Source organism: Phoca vitulina, unplaced genomic scaffold, assembly GCF_004348235.1.
Source record: "Phoca vitulina isolate PV1807 unplaced genomic scaffold, GSC_HSeal_1.0 scaffold6, whole genome shotgun sequence".
Taxonomy (NCBI): Eukaryota; Metazoa; Chordata; class Mammalia; order Carnivora; family Phocidae; genus Phoca; species Phoca vitulina.
In genome coordinates, this window is record NW_022589709.1 from 39,105,839 (window position 1) to 39,126,404 (window position 20,566).

Below are 20,566 nucleotides of genomic sequence, written 5' to 3' on the forward strand. Positions count from 1 at the left end.
CCTTTGCTGACTGTCCTCTTAGTGCTCCTTCAGCTTTCCTCTTGTGTTCATCTTCTCTTTCTCATTTCTGCTCCCGAATCTGAGGCCCGAACCTCATTCCCTTGGACAATTGTAATAATCTCCCAGCCTTTCTGGTTTTGCTTCTAAATTTATTCTTTATGCTTTTGTAAGAGTTATTTTGCCTCAAAAACCACTGGGAACATGCCATTCCTCTCCTCAAAAACCTCCATGGCTCACTAGGTTCTATAAAAATCCCACTCCTTAGCATGGCTTCTGAATAGCATTTTAATGTTATGTAAAATACCAGCAAGTGTTCTGCTCCCACAAAATGAATCTATTACTAAATGTGTTCCGGAAACACCAGGTTAAATTAAGTGAAGTGGGTTTCTTTACTCTAGGACTTTTTAGAGCTGCTAAATGCTAATGTGAATTGTGAATCTTTGCAGTTTCCCAAATATACTCAGTCAGAGGATCCTCCCATTGAGGATGACTATAAATATCACAAGGAGGTTGTTCACTGAAACCCAGTTGGGGAACTACAGTAAATTATTAACAATGCAGGTAAATTACCTTGCAGGCCTTTCTCCAGCTGCCTGGCTCGCACTCCCCATCTACCCCAGCCATACTGCAGTGCGGCTTCTCTCCAAGTACCTGTAAGCCATGCACCTGTAAGCTAAGGGCTTCGGCTGATTCTACTCCCTCAGTCTGCAATGTCTTTCCTCCACTCTTTAACTATTTAAAACCACATATTTTTCAAGAATCAACTAAGAGGGTTCAAAAAAATTTCCTTGATCTCTTCAATAATTAATAACTCTTTTCATTACTTACTCTTTCTTATGTCATGTTTGTGTGAATGTCTATTCCTCCAAGTAAACTCTAAGTTTCATTATTCATTCATTCATTCATTCATTCATTCATTCAATTATCCAACAATATCTACAAGTTTTCCAAGTGCCAACCACTATTCTTAATATAGGTATATACAGTAAAATGCATTTTGAATAATTATCTTAATAGGTTATCTGAGTATGGACATATCTTCTTGCTTGCTTGTACATCTAGGAATGAAAAGTTCACTAAAAGTTTTACAACAGTGGCAGTCTGAGATTTTTCTGAGTAAAAAATAAAAGAAAAAAACTGCAGGGGTGCCTGGCTGGCTCAGTTGGTAGAGCATGTGACTTTTGATCTCAGTGTTGTAAGTTCAAGCCCCACATTGGAGGGTAGAGTTTACTTAATTAAAAAAAAATTAAGAGAAAAGAAAAGAACTCTGCATATTTGATTTGAAAACAACCATCCATTAGGGTCACAGGATGAGTGGGGTTGAACATGTAGGAGAAGCCAGTAAAATACGATATATGATGGTGCTTGGAAAACAGTAGAACTACATGTGGCCCATTATTTTGCCTTTGACATTTTTTGCTTCTCTTTGGTGCCAGGTCTCTTTGGCAGGTCAGAGGTCTCTTGGCAGGTCTCTTTGGCAGGTCTCTTTGGCAGGTCAGAGGCGAAACTCTCTGAGAGAGATCCCTACTAGATCGTCTTAAAATACTGAACTTGTCTCAGTGGTATCTTGGTGTTATATCAAGATCCCAGGACAGAGATATTTACATTTAGTTAGAGTATGCCTTTTTCTTAACAGCAAATTGTAAATTATTTTTAGGTTGTGTTATATTTGGTGCCAAGAACAAAATATCCTAAAGTTTGGCTGGGATTAGGAATGGGTCATGAGAATCAGGATGTGCTAAGGGGGACTGACTGTACTTCTTTTGCAACTTCATGGGAAGAAGATATAAGTTGCCACATAGCAAGAGTGCCTACTTCTAATGTGGTTGGTGGGTTCATACATACCAGTTTTTAATGCAAATATCAAGTCATCAAACTCCTGGGACTCTTCATCAGCTATTAGTGACCCTTGGCCATATCCTCCGGAGGAAGGGAACGTGGCGCCTTTCTGAGGACTTGGCTTCAAGTCAGGGCTGGCCTGACTGGCTTGTTGGAAGGATGCTCTCTCCCAGTCAGCAGGCACCTTTTTGGGGTAGGGTGGGGAGCAACAGAAACAATAATATCAATACATACATATTTACTCTGATATCTACTTTATCACCACATTCTCATTCTCTCATACAGAGACCACGTGAAGGTACTGTTGAACTGTTTAGAATTAAGACCTTTAATTTTACCTTTGGTCCTCAGAGACAACTCAGTCTGGTGATTCTAAACAATTTCTCTATTAGAATTACTTGTAGATTTCGATGCTGTCATGTGTGGGGAAAGAAAATTATTTTTTTTAACCCAAACAACACTTTTTTTTTTTTTTTTGTAGGTTGTATGGAAAGAAAACTGTTAAGAATTTAAGAACCAGAGGGGAGGGGGGTGAGGTGGTGGATAAAATAGGGTAGGGGAAGTAAAACTTCCAGTTATAAAATAAAGATTCACATAATCATTGGATTAAATGATTTAAAAGATGGTTCTAACCTGAAATAATTAAATATATTCATGTCCTTCTTGGTCACTGATAACCAGTCCCTTAGTCCTTCCTTTCCTCATGCCTTCCCTTCTCTGCAGAGCTTCCTAGAATGTCTCTGATAGTCCCTCATCGACAGACAGCTGGATCAAGGCCAATTCCAAGCCTCTGAGGAATGCAGAGCACACTTAAGGGTCTGCCATTGTGCAACACCCCACATGAACATTCAAGGAGCGGCTCAGGCCCAGCTGCTCCCTCCCAACACAAGGTTTTCTGGGAGACTGCAGGGATGCCTTGTATTGAGAAAAGTGACCTGAGGACTGTGGAGATCATTTGAGAGAAGATTAAACCTTAAAATATTTCATTAAGAAGTTGAATATCTAGACCAGCACTGCCCAACAGCTCTTTCTGTGATGATACAAATATTTTATATCCACGTTCTCCATTATGGCAGCTACCGACGTCACAGGTAGCTACTGAGCACCTGAGTGTGGCCAGGGTGAGGGAGGAACTGAATTTTAAATGTTATTTAATTTTACTTAGTTTGAATGTAAATAACCACACATGGCTAATGGCTATCGTACAGCTCAGATCTAGACAAATGCTAGATTGGGTAAACAATCAAAAAGACAAAAAAATTTTTTTAAGATTCACTCCTGAATTGCTAGTTCTAAAAATAACCACTTCTATTGATATCAACTATGATGTGAAAGTAATTCTGTTTTAAGAACTTTGGGGATATAGAAATGGTATCAGATTTCTAAACATTTAGGGGTACCAAAATTCTTAAAATTCTTAAATATTGGACTTGACTTGTGATCACCTACTTACCTTAATTTTAACCTGACATGAATAAAATTCCTTTCTACATTAACATGGAGGACAAAAAATATCACTGGTAAGATGATCTCTCTACCTACCTATTTACCTATTTAACTATCTATAAACCATTACCTTTTTAGACAGATGCATTTTGATTTCCTGACATTTTTCAGGATGCAAACACAAATACTGTTCCCCTTGGCTCTTTATTTTTTTATTTCTTATTTTTTTGGAGGGTGGGGGAAGGGGCAGAGGGAGAGAAAGAATCTTAAGCAGGCTCCATGCTCAGCGGGGAGCCCTATGCAGGGCCAGATCTCACAAGCCTGAGATCATGACCTGAGTGGAAAGCAAGAGTCGGAAGCTTAACCCACTGAGCCACGCTGGCACTGCTCCCCTTGGCTCTTCAGTACAGAGAGGGCAATATGAGCTAAGTAAGGAATGGTAAGCAAGCACACCTCAGGCAGTACAGAACTGGTCAGGGACCTGCATACCATCTCCTCCTGGACAAATGTTTTCAGGTAGTTTTAAAAATCTGAGCGGTGGTCCCAATACTATAGGTAGCATTACCGACAGGTTGGTGGCACTGTGATTTAGACACAGGAAAGCGAAACGACGGGGAATGGGAGGTGGATCTCACAGAGGACGTTCTAGATAGATTTTCTAGTAGTGCTGCTGAAGCCCTCTTCCAAGCTTCTGTCCTAAAATATTTTCGGGTATTTAAATTAAAAAGAGTTTTAGCGTATTTTCTTTTCACTGAGTGTTTGTTGGGATCGAAGTAATGAATTGGGATGGGTGAAGAAAGAGAGCCGAGGAAGTATTTTTAGGAAGAGCACAGTGTTTAAAAAAACCATTTCCGAAGCAGATTCAGTCACTGCCATGTTAAATTCGGATGATTCTGAAGAAAGCGGTGACAAATTATGCACTGACTTCCCAGTACAAACTGCTGGTTAGTACAGCTCACAGCACAGGGAAGAAAAAGAATTAGATAACAGGCAGGATACCACAGTAAGCCAATCAAATACCACAGATCAGAGGCTGTTGGTAGGAAAGGGATTTAAAAGTCACATGGTACCTTTTAACTTTCACTCTTTCTTGAGGGGGGTGGGGAAGGAGGGAGAGGGCGGGGGAGGAAGGGGGAGAGCTTGAGCAAGTGCAAGAGCAAGGGCAAGGGCAGGCACCTCCTCCATTGCACTGATAAGATTCTGCGTGGACTTGCTGATTTCCCCTCCAGCAGGAGGCATGCCACTCCCTGGTGTGAAGAAAGCTGTGCTGGGTCCTGGGTGTCCATTCATTTCCACTGTGTAGCTGGCCTTCATAGGGCAACACGTCTGGTTGTGTAGAACGAAATAAACCACAAAAACATAAAGTCCCTGCAAAAGAAAATAACACTAGCTTGTTAAAGGAAATCTGGCTACCGCAGCTGAAAAACAAACGTGGTTATAAGCACAGCCGATTTTCTACAAGCCGTCTCCAAATTCTACCCGAAGCAGGGAAATACAGAACACGTTAGAAGTCTAGCAAGAGGCCACTATAAATTTCTGAATGTCACAAAAAAGTTATTCAACGTTATTTGGGAAAACTGCCCTCTCACTAAAAAATCATTTTTTTCCTTGATTAAAACCCAAGTGACTCTGAAATCTAGCCCTACTAATACATGAAAACAGAACTTCAGAAGTATATCTGATTAGCCGTGTACCTTTTTAGAAAGCAAACCTCTCGCCTTCCAAAAAACTACTCTTTTCCCATTGATCTCACTTATTCTCATTTTTTTTTGTAGCAAAATGGTTAAGTGAGGTACTAATGCTCCAACCACTTTGTGGACTCCCAGAAGGGCAGCCCTAATTGAGCCTTCCGATTTTGTTTATCTGGCTCACTGACTATTTCATTTGAAAACACAATCACTGGGTAGGGACTCGGGGGAATTCTGTGGATTGCTTAATATTTAGCGTGCCTTGCTTCTCAGTGAATGTTACGGGAGACAACAAAGCTGTCTTGTTAAGTTCTTAAAAGATCTGCTGGCCCTTTAAATTCTTTTGCAACCCAGTCCAACTCTTGACAATTGCTCTGCTTCCGTCACAGAGAGCAACTCGAATTTTGTATTTGTGTTCCAGACGTTGCCTACACTGGCTGTCCTTCATGATTTCTACAAGGGTTCTACTGTATACTTCTAATGGTGCTTCTATAACGCTTGGTAATTTTGACCTTTATACTCAGCCAATAAAATATGTTAAATTGTGGCTTTTGTGTCTATTAATCCTGGTGTTTAAGTTTTGGAAGCAAGTAAGAATCTCCTTAGTTATTAAAATTCTTAAACGAATCCACAAAAATGAAAGCAAGACATTCAGTTTATTAAAGAAGAAAAGGAGTTAATATTAACATTTTTCATAAGACACAACTATCTTCATTTGGTGACGTTTGCATTCTCCCATGGTTCGTGACATTTCTAGGAGTATGGAAGCAATAAAGCAAATAATATGCTCATGGGCTTGAAACTTTTATCTGCTGGTATAAATAGCAAAAAATCTACTAGAAAATATTTAAGGCATAAGAATTACAACAGATTTTTAATGTAAAATGAAATTAAAGAACAGTCTGCAAGATGGGCATGCTAGTATGTGAGCTCCGTTGCCATTTCTAGAATACTGCCATAAATTAGGTCTTTCTCCCCTTTTTGTTAGAATGAGCCCTTCCAGAGTTGGCATCCAATCTATATAACTAACAAATATGTTTTAAAATCAGTGGTTTTTCTGCTAAAAATATTGCTAAATATAATTACTCTAACCACAATATAAAATAAGTAATAGAAACATTTGTTTCCTTTTGAATTAGGGTGTTTTTTTTTTTTTACTCAACATTTATATTTTAAATTATGTAGGGTAAGTGAATTAGTTTCTCATGCAAAGGATGATGTGAACATTAGCAGAAACGAATCTTCCTGAAAACACACATACACATCCAAAATTTTTCTTGTACAAGTAATTTTTCACATGGGTATGACCTAATTACATTGGCCGAAGCAATAGACAAAACAGGAAAAAAATTAAACTGTCAGCCTTAAAACTGTGAGAATGTCACAGATTTATTTCAGGATTTCTCTAAGTGTTACAAAGTGATAGGGTAAAAGCTAGATCAGGAAACAAAACCACGCTTTAAAATCCATCTCTAAGGACCCATTTGTTAAAACAGCACATTCTCTCGTTTGTTTTTATATCTAGCCTTTTGTGCTGCAGGAAAGGAACTGCCTGCTGAAAATAACTTGCATGTGAAAACTACATGTGGTTTTTTTTTTCTTAAAAGAATATTTACATATACAGTAAATACTTGGAATCTTTCAGATGTACCCCAGGAAACATAAACACTGTTAAAATGGAAAGAAAAGAATGTTTAAATGCAGATAATGTGACATTTACTTGTGTGCAGCCCAGGCTGGGCAAATATAGAAAAGGGACCTTCATTATCCAAAATACTGAGCTGTGGAGATTTCTGATCTCACAGTAAAAACAAGTTCCTTTTCCAAACACTGCATGTTAAATCTCAGGCTCTCCCTTGTATGCTGGTCTGTGAAATAATTTAAGAGAGAATCTGGAATCTCAAGTGTTCAATCCAATATGCTGACCACCCACTCTGTGCATGGCCAGGCACTGAGATGCAAAGAGAAAACATCTGATTCCTACTCTCAAGCTGCTCACAAAGACAACAATCTCTTATAAAATAATGGGTTAACTCTTTTAGAGGCAGGACCTATATAATCCACCTGTTGTTCCTATTCTTTACTTAGGGAAGGCTGACTGAAGGAAATTCTTTCTGTGCACTGCTGTTTTGATTATTTTGTTGGATCTCCTACTACAAAGATGAAAAATGCTTTCAAAGTCTTTAGTTAGATTATAACTGGATGAACCATACCCACCATGGCCAATTTTTAATTTTTTGATTCAGGAATTTAAACTTATTAGCAAACATCAGTGAGATACAAATGAGATCATAATGTCTAAAGGAGTTAATAGATGCCCTTAACATCATCAAAGGGCAAAATAAGTATAGGAGATTTTGGCTGCTTATCTCACTAATTTTTTTTTAAGATTTATTTATTTACTAGAGAGAGAGCGAGTGCGTGCGTGTGTGAGCTGGAGGAGGAGCAGAGGGAAAGAATCTCAAGCAGACTCCTTGGGGAGCTCCAGCGGAGGCGGGGCTTGATCTCAGGACCCTGAGGTTCTGACCTGAGCGGAAATCACTAGTTGGTCTCTTGACAGACTGAGCCACCCAGGCACCCCTCAATAATTTCTATCAGTTTCATGTGAGGTGGGAAAGAATCAACACTGCCATTAAACAGATTTGACAGAGGAGAACTAGGTAAAACAGGAAGTTGATTAAGCAGCCTGCCCGGGAAGCGAAGTCTTGGGGCTTCACACTGATTTGGAGAACTCATCTTCACTCTGAGAGTGTCTCCCTCTGAGGACCATGATACAGCCCTCAAACAGGAGCAGTTAGCCTTTGCAGGACTTGTAAAAAGACCTCAGAAGAGGGCAGAATCCAGGTATTCAAACTATAACTGCACGCAAGCTGTTACAGTCAGCAATCCTCTTTGTCTCTGCTTCTCCCATCCCATAATTCTTTCAGGTTACAAAAAAGTGGTTAACATATTAAATGCATTCAATGAACCCATTTAACAGCTGCCCAGGCCCATTCCTTTAATTTTAAATTTGTCTCTAATTAAAGTGAAACATCTTTCCCACATTCTGAACACTATCCTGCACTCACAGCGAATTGAAGCTCGTGTGACAGACTTCACACTGCATCCCTCACCAGTGAGCATTAGCACACCCACCCAACAAGAGCTCTCAGCAATCCTGAGCTAAATGTGTTGAGCAATCTGACAAACTGACTCTGCATGACTTCTGTATCTAATATTTATTTCAGTTTCAGCAAAGAGTTTTGGCCAATCATACATGATAGAAATATTCAGGTGATAATGCCTAGCCTGCCATTAAAACCCAAAGAATTAAATCAGTCTAGATACTAAAATGTAAAGTGTACAGTGGGGCCAGCACTTAAACATTTGAGGGATAAAAAGCTAGAGTTCTACAGGCAATGAGGAAGTGGTCTTACAGACCCTACACATCTCACTGTATGCCACAAAAGTTGAACCACTGTGCTGTCAGTAGCTGGACTAACTATGGATGAGGCAGATCATGATTCAGAGAACTTGAAAATAAAAGAGATTTTGCTAATATATAATTCCAGTGAATAAAGATGAAAAAGACAGAGATTAAAGAAATTAAAGAAGTTGACAGGTAAAAAAAAAAAAAAATACTCAAGAGTTGTTCATTGATATCCTTGAAATAAGGAATCCAATGAATGTAACTGAAGATGAATAAAAAACCATATTGTTAATATAAGAACAGTTTCCTGAAAAAGAAAAAAAAACACAACTGAATCTGCAGCTTGTAAGTATAATACCATGTACCAGGGATATTTTGGTATAGATTCCTTAATACCAAACTGTAGCCTTACTAAGTTTTAAACTTTAAGATATTCAAGTAGAAAAAAAAGCCAATCTCTCAATAAGGGTAAATTTTAGTCTGGCTTCAGACTTCTTTACACTGACTACTAGTGTTAAAAGATAATGGAATAATATCTATTAAGTTCTGAGGGAAAAAGTGGTCCAAGAATATTATACCCAGCCAATATAGCATTTGACATCATCAAACATAAAAAAAAATTCAGGCAATGCAGCATCCATGTATCTTCTTGGGTGGGGGAAACCCAAACTATATGACAATAAAATATGACCAATAAAGAGATGAATTGCCCATACCGAGGAAAAAACAGAATTCAATACAAAGGTGGCAAAAGAATCATGTAAAAAAACCTGTATCTATACATTTAGAAAAAAATTATGAGAATTACAGAGGGTCAAATGAAAGTTAAATCTAGACAACTTAAAAAGCATAATATTAACTAAAAAAATTCCTAAGTTTGAGAGAGAGGAGATGGGAGATCTGAGTGTTGATGGTTCTACCATCTTTTATAGCATATAGTCAATCAATACTATAAAATTGAAATACTTAGGTAATAAAAAACAGTGATTCTAATCCTTTAGTGTGTTTATATTTTCTTTTCTTTTTTTTTTTTAAGTATGCTCTATGCCCAACGTGGGGCTTGAACTCACAAACCCTAGATTAAGAGTCACATGCTCTTCCAACTGAGCCAGAGAGGTGCCCCCAGAATATCTTTTGTGGTGTAGAATAATTTTTTGCAATTCAACAATTATTCCTCTTCCATTTTAATTTTTCTTGTGACAAATTCAAGTAAATTGAAATTAGGTTTTGTACATTATAGCAACTCTAATATGGTCACATATTTAAAATTTATTTATAACTAGATATCCAATATTTAGTTTGCCTAGAAAGGTGTCTAGAATGATGTTCACTTGATGTTACTTTTATTTTTAAACAGCCAATGGTATTTAAAGAGACTTAATTATACAGATATGTATATAATAGGAATGATTTTTAAAATGATCCTTTGTATTTAATGCCTTATTTGCTCTTTCTGGTGCTCTTGATTCCTTTCTATGGAAGTGGATTTTTCTTATATCACTTCCCTTACCCTTCAGCCTGCAGAACTTCTTTTTAGCACTTCTTGTAGTTCAGATTTGTTAGAAATAAATTCTTTCAAGTTTCATCTGCTTGAAAATGTCTTTATTCAGTCTTCATTTTAGAAAGATATTTTCACCAGATACAGAATTCTAGGTTAGCAGGTTTTCTGTTTGTTTGTTTGTCTGTCTGGGGACTTTAAAGATATTACATTGTCTTTTTTTTTTTTTTAAGATTTTATTTTTAAGTAATCTCTACACACACACGGGTTGAACGCACAACACCGAGATCAAGAGTCAATGCTCTTCTGACTGAGCCAGCCAGGAGCCCCAAGATATCATTATATTGTCTTCTCGTTTCCAAAATTTCTAATGAGAATAGAGTTAACTTTTATCATTATTTTCTTGTATGCAGTGTTCCATTCACTTCCCCAAGGTGCCCCCATGATTTCCTATTTAGATTTTCAAGAGTCTGACTATGCTATATGTAGGTATAATTTTCTTTGATGAGGGTTCTATAAGCTTTTTGGATCTGTGGTTTTTGCTATCGAATTTGGAAAATTCCTGCCCATCATTGTTTCCATTATGGTCACCTAATGTTAATGAGGATTATTTATGGGTGAAGTTTGAAGTGATTTTAAAAGTCTCTAACCTTGGAGTGCCTGGGTGGCTCAGTCAGTAGAACATATGACTCTTGAAATTGGGGTCATGAATTCGAGCCCCACATCGGGTGTAGAGATTACTTTAAAAAAAGTTTTTAGTCTTTATACTTTTATTCTTTTTTCAATTCTTTGTAATAAAAACTTATCCTTTTTTCCAAGTAGTGATTTTTTTTTAAACTACAAGCAAATTTGTCAGTATATTAAACAATGATCAATTCTATATAATGGGAAGATGGACATGTGGACCATTTATTGTTTTTCTTTTCCATATTTTTAAAACTTTGAAACAAAAAGATATTAAAATAATAGGGATAATATTTTTGGAGCCATAGGGAAAATGTGCAATTTCAAAATCTCCAGATAAATGTTAATTCTGTTATAAAAAACAGTTAAGAAAATAGACAGTGTAATCATGCAAACGGCCCAAACAAAACCACCTATCTTTTAGAGAGTCTAAGAAAGTGCACAGAACAACGCAGGATAAGGAAAACAGAGAAATGAAGTCTTCAATTAAAATTCGTTTCTTTTCCAACTCAAAAAAAAAAATCACAAATTTGGGATTAAAAAAAGAGTATCTTCCATTAAGCTGTACCATCCTAGAAAGCAAGAGGCTATGTCCAGTTCACCGTTGTATTTTAAAATTTGTAGCGTGGCCCTGGCACACAAAAGGAGCTTAAGAAATGTTTGTGAAATAAGAGGTTATGGTTTTTAAATTTTAGCAGTGGGAGAGAGTAGGATGGGGGTTGGAGACAGGTGGGTCTGAGGCATGTGTTACTTCTAGCCCTCTATTTCTCTCACCATAGTTAGGTAGTCCCGTAGTTGCTCAATAAAAGTTTGTTTTGGTTTGGTCTTTCCATGTCACATGTTCCACTGCCAAGACTGTCTCATGGGAGAACCAAGCATCTGCTTCGGGCTGGTCTCTGCTTTGCCGGGTGGCGTGCCACTGGTGGTAGGCTTGCGTGGCGCTGAGCAACAACCCCCCCCCCCCCCACGTGACCTCCTGGCTGTCTCAGGCTTCTCTGCGGGGGCTGGGTTTGTGTATTGCTGCTACTGCTTCTTGCGGCTGCTGCTCAAGAGTTTCACAGCTTCCTGCTTTTACTCTTCCCTTGGCGGACAACCCTGAGAAGTCTCCGTGATCTCCTGTTTCTGGCTTTGCATGCTTTTGGGCTGCTGACCTACTGCGGTTTTGTATCACTAGTGACTTAGCAGCAAAGACCATGGATTTCATGCCAATGACAAAACTGAAAAGAGAAATTCAGTATTTGTGCGTTTATATATTTTTTCAGGTGTGAGATAGGTAGGAATTTCATCGTTCTCTGCTTCTTATTTAACTCTTCTTAGCTTTCAGTTTTAGTCACTTTTGTTGATGTTCTTATTTATAATAAGAATCCACAATCTTGGGGCGCCTGGGTGGCTCAGTTGGTTAAGCGACTGCCTTCGGCTCAGGTCATGATCCCAGGGTCCTGGGATCAAGCCCCACATCGGGCTCCCTGCTCAGCGGGGAGCCTGCTTCTCCCTCTGACCCTCCCCCCCTTCATGTACTCTCTCTCTCTCTCATTCTCGCTCTCTCAAATAAATAATAAATAAGTCTTAAAAAAAAAAAAAGAATCCACAATCTAATGTATGTATTAAATATACCACAGAGAGGAAACAAGAGAGTTTATCTTGATGGCTGTTGGTTAGTCAGCATAACTGAAATACTTAGAAATCTATGGGAACAATTATTACCTGAATGTTTTTACAGATTATTTGGATAGGATAGGCAATTACCCAGTGTTCACCATGGGTATGTCAAGTTCTTCTAAAATTTCTTACTATTTTAAGGGACACTATTCAGAACTACTAGAGTCCATAAAGTTTCAGTTGGCTTAGTGTGCTGAGTTCACACAGGTCTAGGACTAAAGTAACGCAGGCCTTTACTTTCAAGGTTTGGGCTTAGAAAAATGTTTGTTCTAAATTTTGTAATCATTAGGAATGATAATTTTATGTTTTTATCACCTATATCTAGAGTATAGAGAAGATTTTTTTTTTTTTTTCATACAGACAAAGATTCTATCTGCAATTTAAGGACATATTTCCCTGCATGTCACTTATGGACACAAGAAACATTTGGTCAGTCTTCTTTGTGATAAATATTCATGAGACAAAAGACAATTATTAGGTCATGCGTCAGCAATCTCATCTCCAGATATGATCCCTGTTCCTTCAGCCTTTTCTCTTGAACATTTTGTAGAGGTCTACAGAAGAAGGTTCATCTCTGACACTCTCATTGTTCATCATGCTTCTATTAAGTTTCAAAGCATGGAACACTAATCAGTCATGATATTACTTATCAGGAGCCCGACTATTTCTGCCAAGACAGAAGGAACTGAAAATTATGTTGTGTGTGTGTTTTTTTAATGTTATAAGAACATAAATCCCTGATCCCACCAACCCCCTGCTGTGAGAGTCCCTATATTAGAAAAATTTCAGAAGTATAAATTGAATTAGGTGGTAGGGTTGAGGGACAGAGAAGACGGGAGGTGGTCACAATAGTAGTGAGATGGAACTAAATAAGTAGAAGAAGTTTGGAATCCGAGAATAATTTTTTCTGGTTTTAATAAGCAGTGAAGAGAATCGAGTTGGAATAAGCTTCAAATGTGAAACATATTTTTTTAATTAAAATTATAAAAGTACCAAACTGTATCATGATTATTTATTTAAATCTTGTTATATCTCTAAGTATTTCTTAAAAATATAATTTGAAACCATTTTTGGTTTATTCTGGGAAACCTCTGCCACAGGCACTGGAAATACCCAAAGTTTGTACACTGACGTAATATTCATAATAGTAATAACAACAACAGTAACAAACAGGTTAAATTGTCTTCATGTTCTCTGGTTGGTTTTCCATGCAGAAAAGATTATTCAAAAGTTTGCTTTTAGTTTCGTCTAACAGTAAAAAGTTTACAAGGTGTCCAGCAGACTATGGCCATGAATCAAACTGGCCCACTGCTGATGTGGATACTTATATCAAATCACCACGATATACATTTGAAATATCTCATAATTTTATCTGTCAATTATACCTCAATAAAGCTGGAAAAAACCCCATAACAACCAAAAGAACCAGCTACTGATGCACATAACAACAAAAAGAACCAGCTACTGATACACATAACAACATCAGTGAATCCCAAAATCAATATGCTGGATAAAAAACACCAGACACAAAGAGTACTTACTGTATGAATCTATTGACACAAAATTCTAGAACATACAAATCCATATACAGAGACAGAAAACAGACCAGTGGTTGTCCGGTTCTGGGAGCGGAGGGAGAGATGTTCTATAGGGGAGCCTGGGAATTTTGGGGGTGATGGAAATTATTGTGGTTTCATGGGTGTGTAACCATCTTGTTTTTTTTTTTTTTTTAAAGATTTTATTTATTTATTTGAGAGAGACAGAGAGAAAGTATGAGCGGAGAGAGGAAGAAGCAGACGCCCTGCTGAGCAGGGAGCCTGATGTGGGGCTCCATCCCAGGACCCTGAGATCGTGACCTGAGCCCAAGGCAGACACCTAACTGACTGAGCCACTCAGGTGCCCCAACCATCTTGTTTTTTAAAAGCTTGAGGACAAACTAGAGTTTTGAATTTGTTGTTGTAACATATTGGACACTAATCTTTTAAACCAGGGGTGAGCAAACTTTTTCTGAAAAGAGTTGCATAGTAAACATTTTAGACTTAGCAGAACATAATGGTCTTTGTTGAACTATCCTGAAAATTTAATTTCATACAATTTTCACATCACAAAATATTACTCTCCTATTTCCCCCCAATATTTATAAATGCAAAAACCATTAACTCTACTAGTACTTTTAAACATTGTTCCTGTCAACATCCTTTAAAATGCCTTTTTGAAAACCACTCCTTAAAACTTTAGCATTCAGAGATCTGTTAACCACTCCATGGATGAAGCTCAATTGTTTGGACAATGGTAAGCGACCAAAGAACAGTGCTGATGCCGATGAAAAGGGGAAAACTGGATGACCAAGTGCCAATAAAAACAGGAGAAAGAATCACTTCGCTGTGGAAACCAAATTAAAGATCATACAAGCAGAAGTGAAAACATGGCAGATTATTTTAAGTACTAGCCTGGAGACCAGGAGAGAAGGGAAGGTTAGAGGCTAAGTGTGGAAATGGCTGTGTAGTGGTAAAAACAGAAGCCACATTATTATACGATTATTTTAAGGAAGACACGACGAAGAGAAACAAGCTGAGTTGTCCGGATTAAATACAGCTGGAGCACATGAACAGGAAGAGGAACCCTTGGAGTAAACACGGAACAACTGACCAGTTGGACAGGTCAGAGAGGGGGTTCAGCCACGACTAACTATACCAGGGGAAGCCCAAAGAAGATTCCATTCCAGAAGAATGAGGTAGTTCACATTGTCAAAAACACCATGACAAAAGAAGAGTAGTGAGAATAGACTGAAATATATAATATATAGTGCTGTCCAGAAAAAGGTTCCCTGAGGTGAGGGAATCACTTGATTCATGAAAGGAGATCCGCTAGTTCGATAACTATGTGTTAACACTGGATGGGAGTGTTTTCTTCCTTCCACCGCACCTACTTCACTCATTAGTATTCTTATTCAGAGCAAAAGACTATATAGCACAGAGTTCAATTCCTTTAAATTGCAAACTGAATCAGGTGTTCCATGTGAAGTTGAATACTTTACATTTTCTACAGTGATGGATTCATGTGGGTGTGCCTTCCTGTCAACATCCTCCCCAACACCAAGGTCCCTTCTGGAGATGCCCAATTTTTGTGTTCCTGACTTATTCCTGTCCCACAAGTTGCTGAAAGCAGTTAGCCAGACATATGACTGCTGGGCTTCTAAATTTTTATATTGCTTTTTTTTTTTTCCTACAAAAACCTTTTTTCCATTTGGTCCACAGCTTGGGCAAGGGTTCCGAGGTGGTTAAAACGCTGTCTAGTGGCTGCAAGGAGAGGCTCAGGCCGAAGCCCGGGCATCAGGGGTTTGTCAGAGGGCCCCTCAAAGGCTGCTGGGCTCCGGAGGCTCCTAAGTTGTTATATTGCTTTTAAAACGGGGAAAAAGAAAACACCCTAGTAAACTTTTAAGAAATTCTTCATCACAAAGTAGTTAATCAAACATCAAAGACAATCTAAATGGCCTTGTTTTAGAAACATTCTCAGGTGAGTAATTTTCAAAATAATGACATAGTTTGTGTCGACTTTTATAGAAATGTGGAACTCAATATCCTATGTTTTGGCTTTACTGAAACACGCAGGTATAAATCATGGCCTGAGGAGGCACGAATAGGTTTCTCATAATTGGCAAAATTGGCAAATTCTGCAATATCTCATCAGCAGATAAAAATTCTTTGAGATGTCACACTTCTAGAAATCTTCGCATTCATATATTTAAGATAATATAGCATCTAAACAGAAATCAGTAATAATTCCAGATATTAAGAACAAGAATATATATTGTCAATTTTTCTTTTATTATTTTCTTTTTTTTATTATATTAATCCCCATACATTACATCATTAGTTTTAGATATAGCGTTCCATGATTCATTGTTTGTGCATAACACCCAGTGCTCCATGCAGAACGTGCCCTCCTCAATACCCATCACCAGGCTAACCCATCCTCCCTCTTTTATTATTTTCAAATACTCTATTCTGCTGATTAATGAGCTACTTAGTAGGGACAAATCATTTAATATCTTTTTGTTAGTAATTTTATTTTTTTTTTAAGTAGGCTCCATGCCTAGCATGGAGCCCACTGCGGGGCTTGAATTCACAACCCTGAGATCAAGACCTAAGGGGAGAGGGGCACCTGGGTGGCTCAGTCATTAAGTGTCTGCGTTCGGCTCAGGTCATGATCCCAGGGTCCTGGGATCAAGCCCCGCATCGGGCTCCCTGCTCGGCGGGAAGCCCGCTTCTCCCTCTCCCACTCCCCCTGCTTGTGTTCCTTCTCTTGCTGCGTCTCTCTCTGTCAAATAGAAAAATAAAATCTTAAAAAAAAAAAGACCTGAGAGGAGATCGAGTCAAAAGCTTAACCGACTGAGCCACCCAGGTGCCCCTCTGTTGTAATTTTTCTAATCAGAGAAACAAGGACACTAAGATTTCTCTGGGAATGCTCCATGAAATACTTGATTTACTAACAAAACTCTAAAAAAACAAACCTAAGGATATTTTAATTTTAAAAGGCAAAAATATAAAGCAGTCCTAGTTCATTGTTAATATTTATTGCAGAGGAGAAAAAAAAGAAAGAAGAAAAACACAGAAGCCAAAAAAACCTCCAAAATTTACACCAAATCTTAGAATTACACCAAATCTCAGAAATAACCACTTTATCTTGGATACGAACTTTCTTAAAACTAGTTTCTAGAGAGGGTTTATTTTCTCCAACCCGTTAATTATGTAAGGACACGTTTTCATATGTAAGCACTTTTTTGGAAAAAGAGCTGAAGATTGGATTTATAGCTGGGCGACTGCTAGGGTAACCTCAGATCCTGGTTTGCTGGGACAATCCTGATTTGCTTGGGATTCTTGGTTTAGCCTGTTGTCTCAGCATTTTTATTAACATCAGCATTTTATTAACAATATTAACATTTTTATTAACATTAACATAATAATAAAAGTGATGTTAATAAAGTTGACATCACTCAAGTGTCAAAGACTGTGCATTACAAGGCAGTTTAGTAAGGTTCGCTAGGGCTCAGCATTGTGAAAGCTATCCTGTGTGACACAGCAGAGCTACTGGGTATCCCTAACAAAAACTCAGATTCCAACCAGCCTTCTTGACATGAGGATGGTCTGCGATTTAAATTCTCTCTTGAACATCTTTGGTTCATTCACTGAGTTAATACAGAAGAGCTGAGTGTCCACTTAGTAGTGCCCTGTAGGTTCCCGCGTAGGCAGTGAACACAAAGGCTCAGTCCTCTCTCCATGAGTACTTCACTTCCACTCACGCGGTTCAATGTTCGGAGCTCCCGGAATCTCAGATCACTGACTCAAGGGGAAATGAGTCAAGTGGAAGATGGGTCCAGTGACTGGCCTTATTGAAAGCTGGGAATGCTCTTCCAAATATTTTATCTTTCTTCAACACAATAATGTTGTATAGCATGCTTTTTTGACTATCCAATGCATGGGGAATTCTGTGATTCATATAAATAATGTAAAAGATGTAGTACCTGCTTCAAAAAACTTAACACTAGAGTTAAAAATATGAGGTGTGTAAATAAAATTAAGTCCTGTAGCCTATAATGCCTGAGACCATGTAGGTCCACACTCTCCAACTTGTTTCTCAGAATTTTCAACTTTGCAATACTGCAGTGTGGGCATGTATTAACTCTCGTGAGGAAAGTTTAAGGAAAAAAAGATTTCATGTATTTATCCCATAGCCAATTCTTCAGAACACATATTTTATACATATTATACTAGTAATGAAAGATAAATTTTCTAGTAGTGCTTCTTTTAATTACCATGACCTCAAGTCAATAAATTATTTTCCTTTTATTTTTTAAAAAAGAATATTTTAAATAGAATATTTCTTTTCCTTAGACCAAAACAAACACAAAAATCAGCAAACAGGTATTATATTGTTTTATATTTGGAGTCCCAAGGACATTATTCATTATCTTCTACTCTTTAAGGAAGTAGAGTGTTCAATTCTTGTGATTAATAATTTAACAAAAAAAATCTAACCAAGGATTTTGGTATATTCCTAAATTTAATTTTCTTTACTGCTTATGACCAGTCTCTTCTAGGGATTTAGGAAGGCCTGGATGGCTCAGTTGATTAAGCCTCCAACTCTTGATTTCAGGTCGTAATTTCAGGGTTGTGGGATGAGGTTCCATGCTCAGCGGGGAGTCTGCTTGAGATTCTCTCTCTCCCTCTCTCTCTCTACCCCTCCCCCCCACTCACGTGCCCACATGAGCATGAGCACTCTCTCTCTCAAATAAATAAATAAATAAATATCTTAAAAAAAAGAATGGGATTTAAAGTCAGATATCTAGGGATTGAATCTCTAATAAGTAATATTAATATAGTAAGTATAATTATATAATAATTAGTATAATAAGTAGTTGTGCTCCTTGCTAAATACTGTTATATTGAGCTATACTTTATTTATATAAACCTTAGTTTTTCATCTGTAAAATGGGAATATCAACATCAGTTACCTCAATGGACTATTATGAAGCTCAAATAAAATAAATATAAAAAATATATTTTTAAGCTGTAAATCTGCTTTTTAAAGATAAGGTGATATTATTTTTATTGCCAAAAGGATTTTCCCAAAGTTAGTCTCATCCTTAACCTGGTTGATTTATTTCTTTGTATAGTACATTCCTACCATTTGAGGTGGCCCATCACAAGGTTGTGTTCAGAAAAATAATGTAACATTGTAAGGCCGGGCAGGATCTTCGTGGTTGAATATTTTACATGGTTAAGAACCACTTCTTTCCCAGAACTGGTAAAGAATACAAACCAAGGTGCTGTTCTGCCTAAGGTGTGATTATAAATACAATTCTTGACTATCTTTCTTAAGGCATGGGTATTAGTTTCTTCACTGTTATGACTTATTCCTTTATTGCGTCATTTCACCAAGTGGGGAGGGAGGGAGGTGCTAATACTTCAGTGGTTCCCAAGACCTTCAGAGTAGAGCATACAATTTCGTAACTTGGCTAATAAAGTCTTCTGTGTTTTGAGCCTTGCCTGTCACCACTCCCTGCCTGAGACTCCACACTCCAGGCATACTGAACCACCAGGCACTTTCAGTTCCTCCAAATGTGCTGTGCTTTCTCTCAGGTTTGCCTTGTTTTTCCCTCTGTTACTCTTCCTTCCCTAGCCTGGCTAGCTCTCCTCATTAGTTAAGTACCGGCTTCCTCCAGGACACGGACATTCTTCTTTGGTCATCCCACCAGCCCATTGGGTAACCCAACACTATCCTTGCACTCTGTGCAACTGCTTTACAGCACTTGTTACGCTCTATCCTGCTGGTTTTCTAGCTGGTTTCCTATGTCACACTGTAGCCTGCAAACTTCTGAAAGCAAGACAATGGGATTTCTTCACTACCGTGAGCCCAGCACAACACCCTACAAAGAGCAAGTTCTTCATAAATATTTATTGAGCAGATGAGTGAATATATGAAGTCCAAAAAAGCCTGGGGTCTAGAAAAATAAGGACAAGAAAAATCAGGATACCTTTATGAACAGCTTCTACACCAAAGGGCTTACTCTTATCTAAGAAATGAGTGAAATTGTACTATCTATGCTATTTCCTCATCATATCTTCCCAGAGATTCTGGAAGACTTAAATTGGGGTGCTCTTTTTGGCAGCTGTTCCATGACTCATCCTGCATAAATAAATGTATGAGGGTATGTAATCACAAATTTTTTATACGCTAAGTTGGAACAACCACCACCTGTAGTGGGAGGGGATGAAAGGCATGTTACGGGAAAGACAATAAAAGCTGAACTCTGTGTGTGTGTTTAAAGCTTTTGGGAGTATATGTAAAAGCATGACACATTTTACTACTGTACTGGTTTAAAAATAGTTTTAATTTAAGTATATTAGTCAATAGCTGTATCTAAAAAGAAAATTTGCTAAAATTAAGGAACTAAACCCCAAACCCTAAATTTTGGTTTCCTTTATGTAGTTTTGCACATAGTGGTTTGTACTTTCCCTTTAAATTTTACCACCCTTATGAGAATACATATTTTACAACATTATTTTAACCAAGGCTGTAATTTTTGTAACAAATAAAAATGTAGGATTTATAAGACAAAGAAACAAAATTCTCTGCAAAAAATAATCTTAAAAATATAAGGAAACATTCTAGATTTGTACGAGGAAATGTTTATACAGTTAATAAAAACAACTTAGTAATATTAATTTACGTTATTGGTGAAAAACAGTGAATCTGTGTATTCTACCACATGGCAAAAGGATGATTGTGATCCTTTATATGATTTGTCAATAATTACAAAGTCTGGACCCAGAAACAGCA

At 37.7% G+C, this 20,566-nt stretch overlaps 1 protein-coding gene across 1 annotated transcript in view; it reads right to left on the reverse strand.

Annotated features, from left to right (window-relative positions):
• The window catches only part of ADGRV1 (adhesion G protein-coupled receptor V1), a 538,587-nt gene that overhangs the window by 9,760 nt on the left and 508,261 nt on the right, over nucleotides 1-20,566 (reverse strand). The window contains exons 87-88 of the mRNA XM_032403550.1: nucleotides 4,462-4,653; nucleotides 1,846-2,023 (exon numbers count right to left, since the gene is read on the reverse strand). Coding sequence (XP_032259441.1) covers nucleotides 1,846-2,023; nucleotides 4,462-4,653 — 370 coding nt within the window. The remainder of the gene's footprint in view (nucleotides 1-1,845; nucleotides 2,024-4,461; nucleotides 4,654-20,566) is intronic.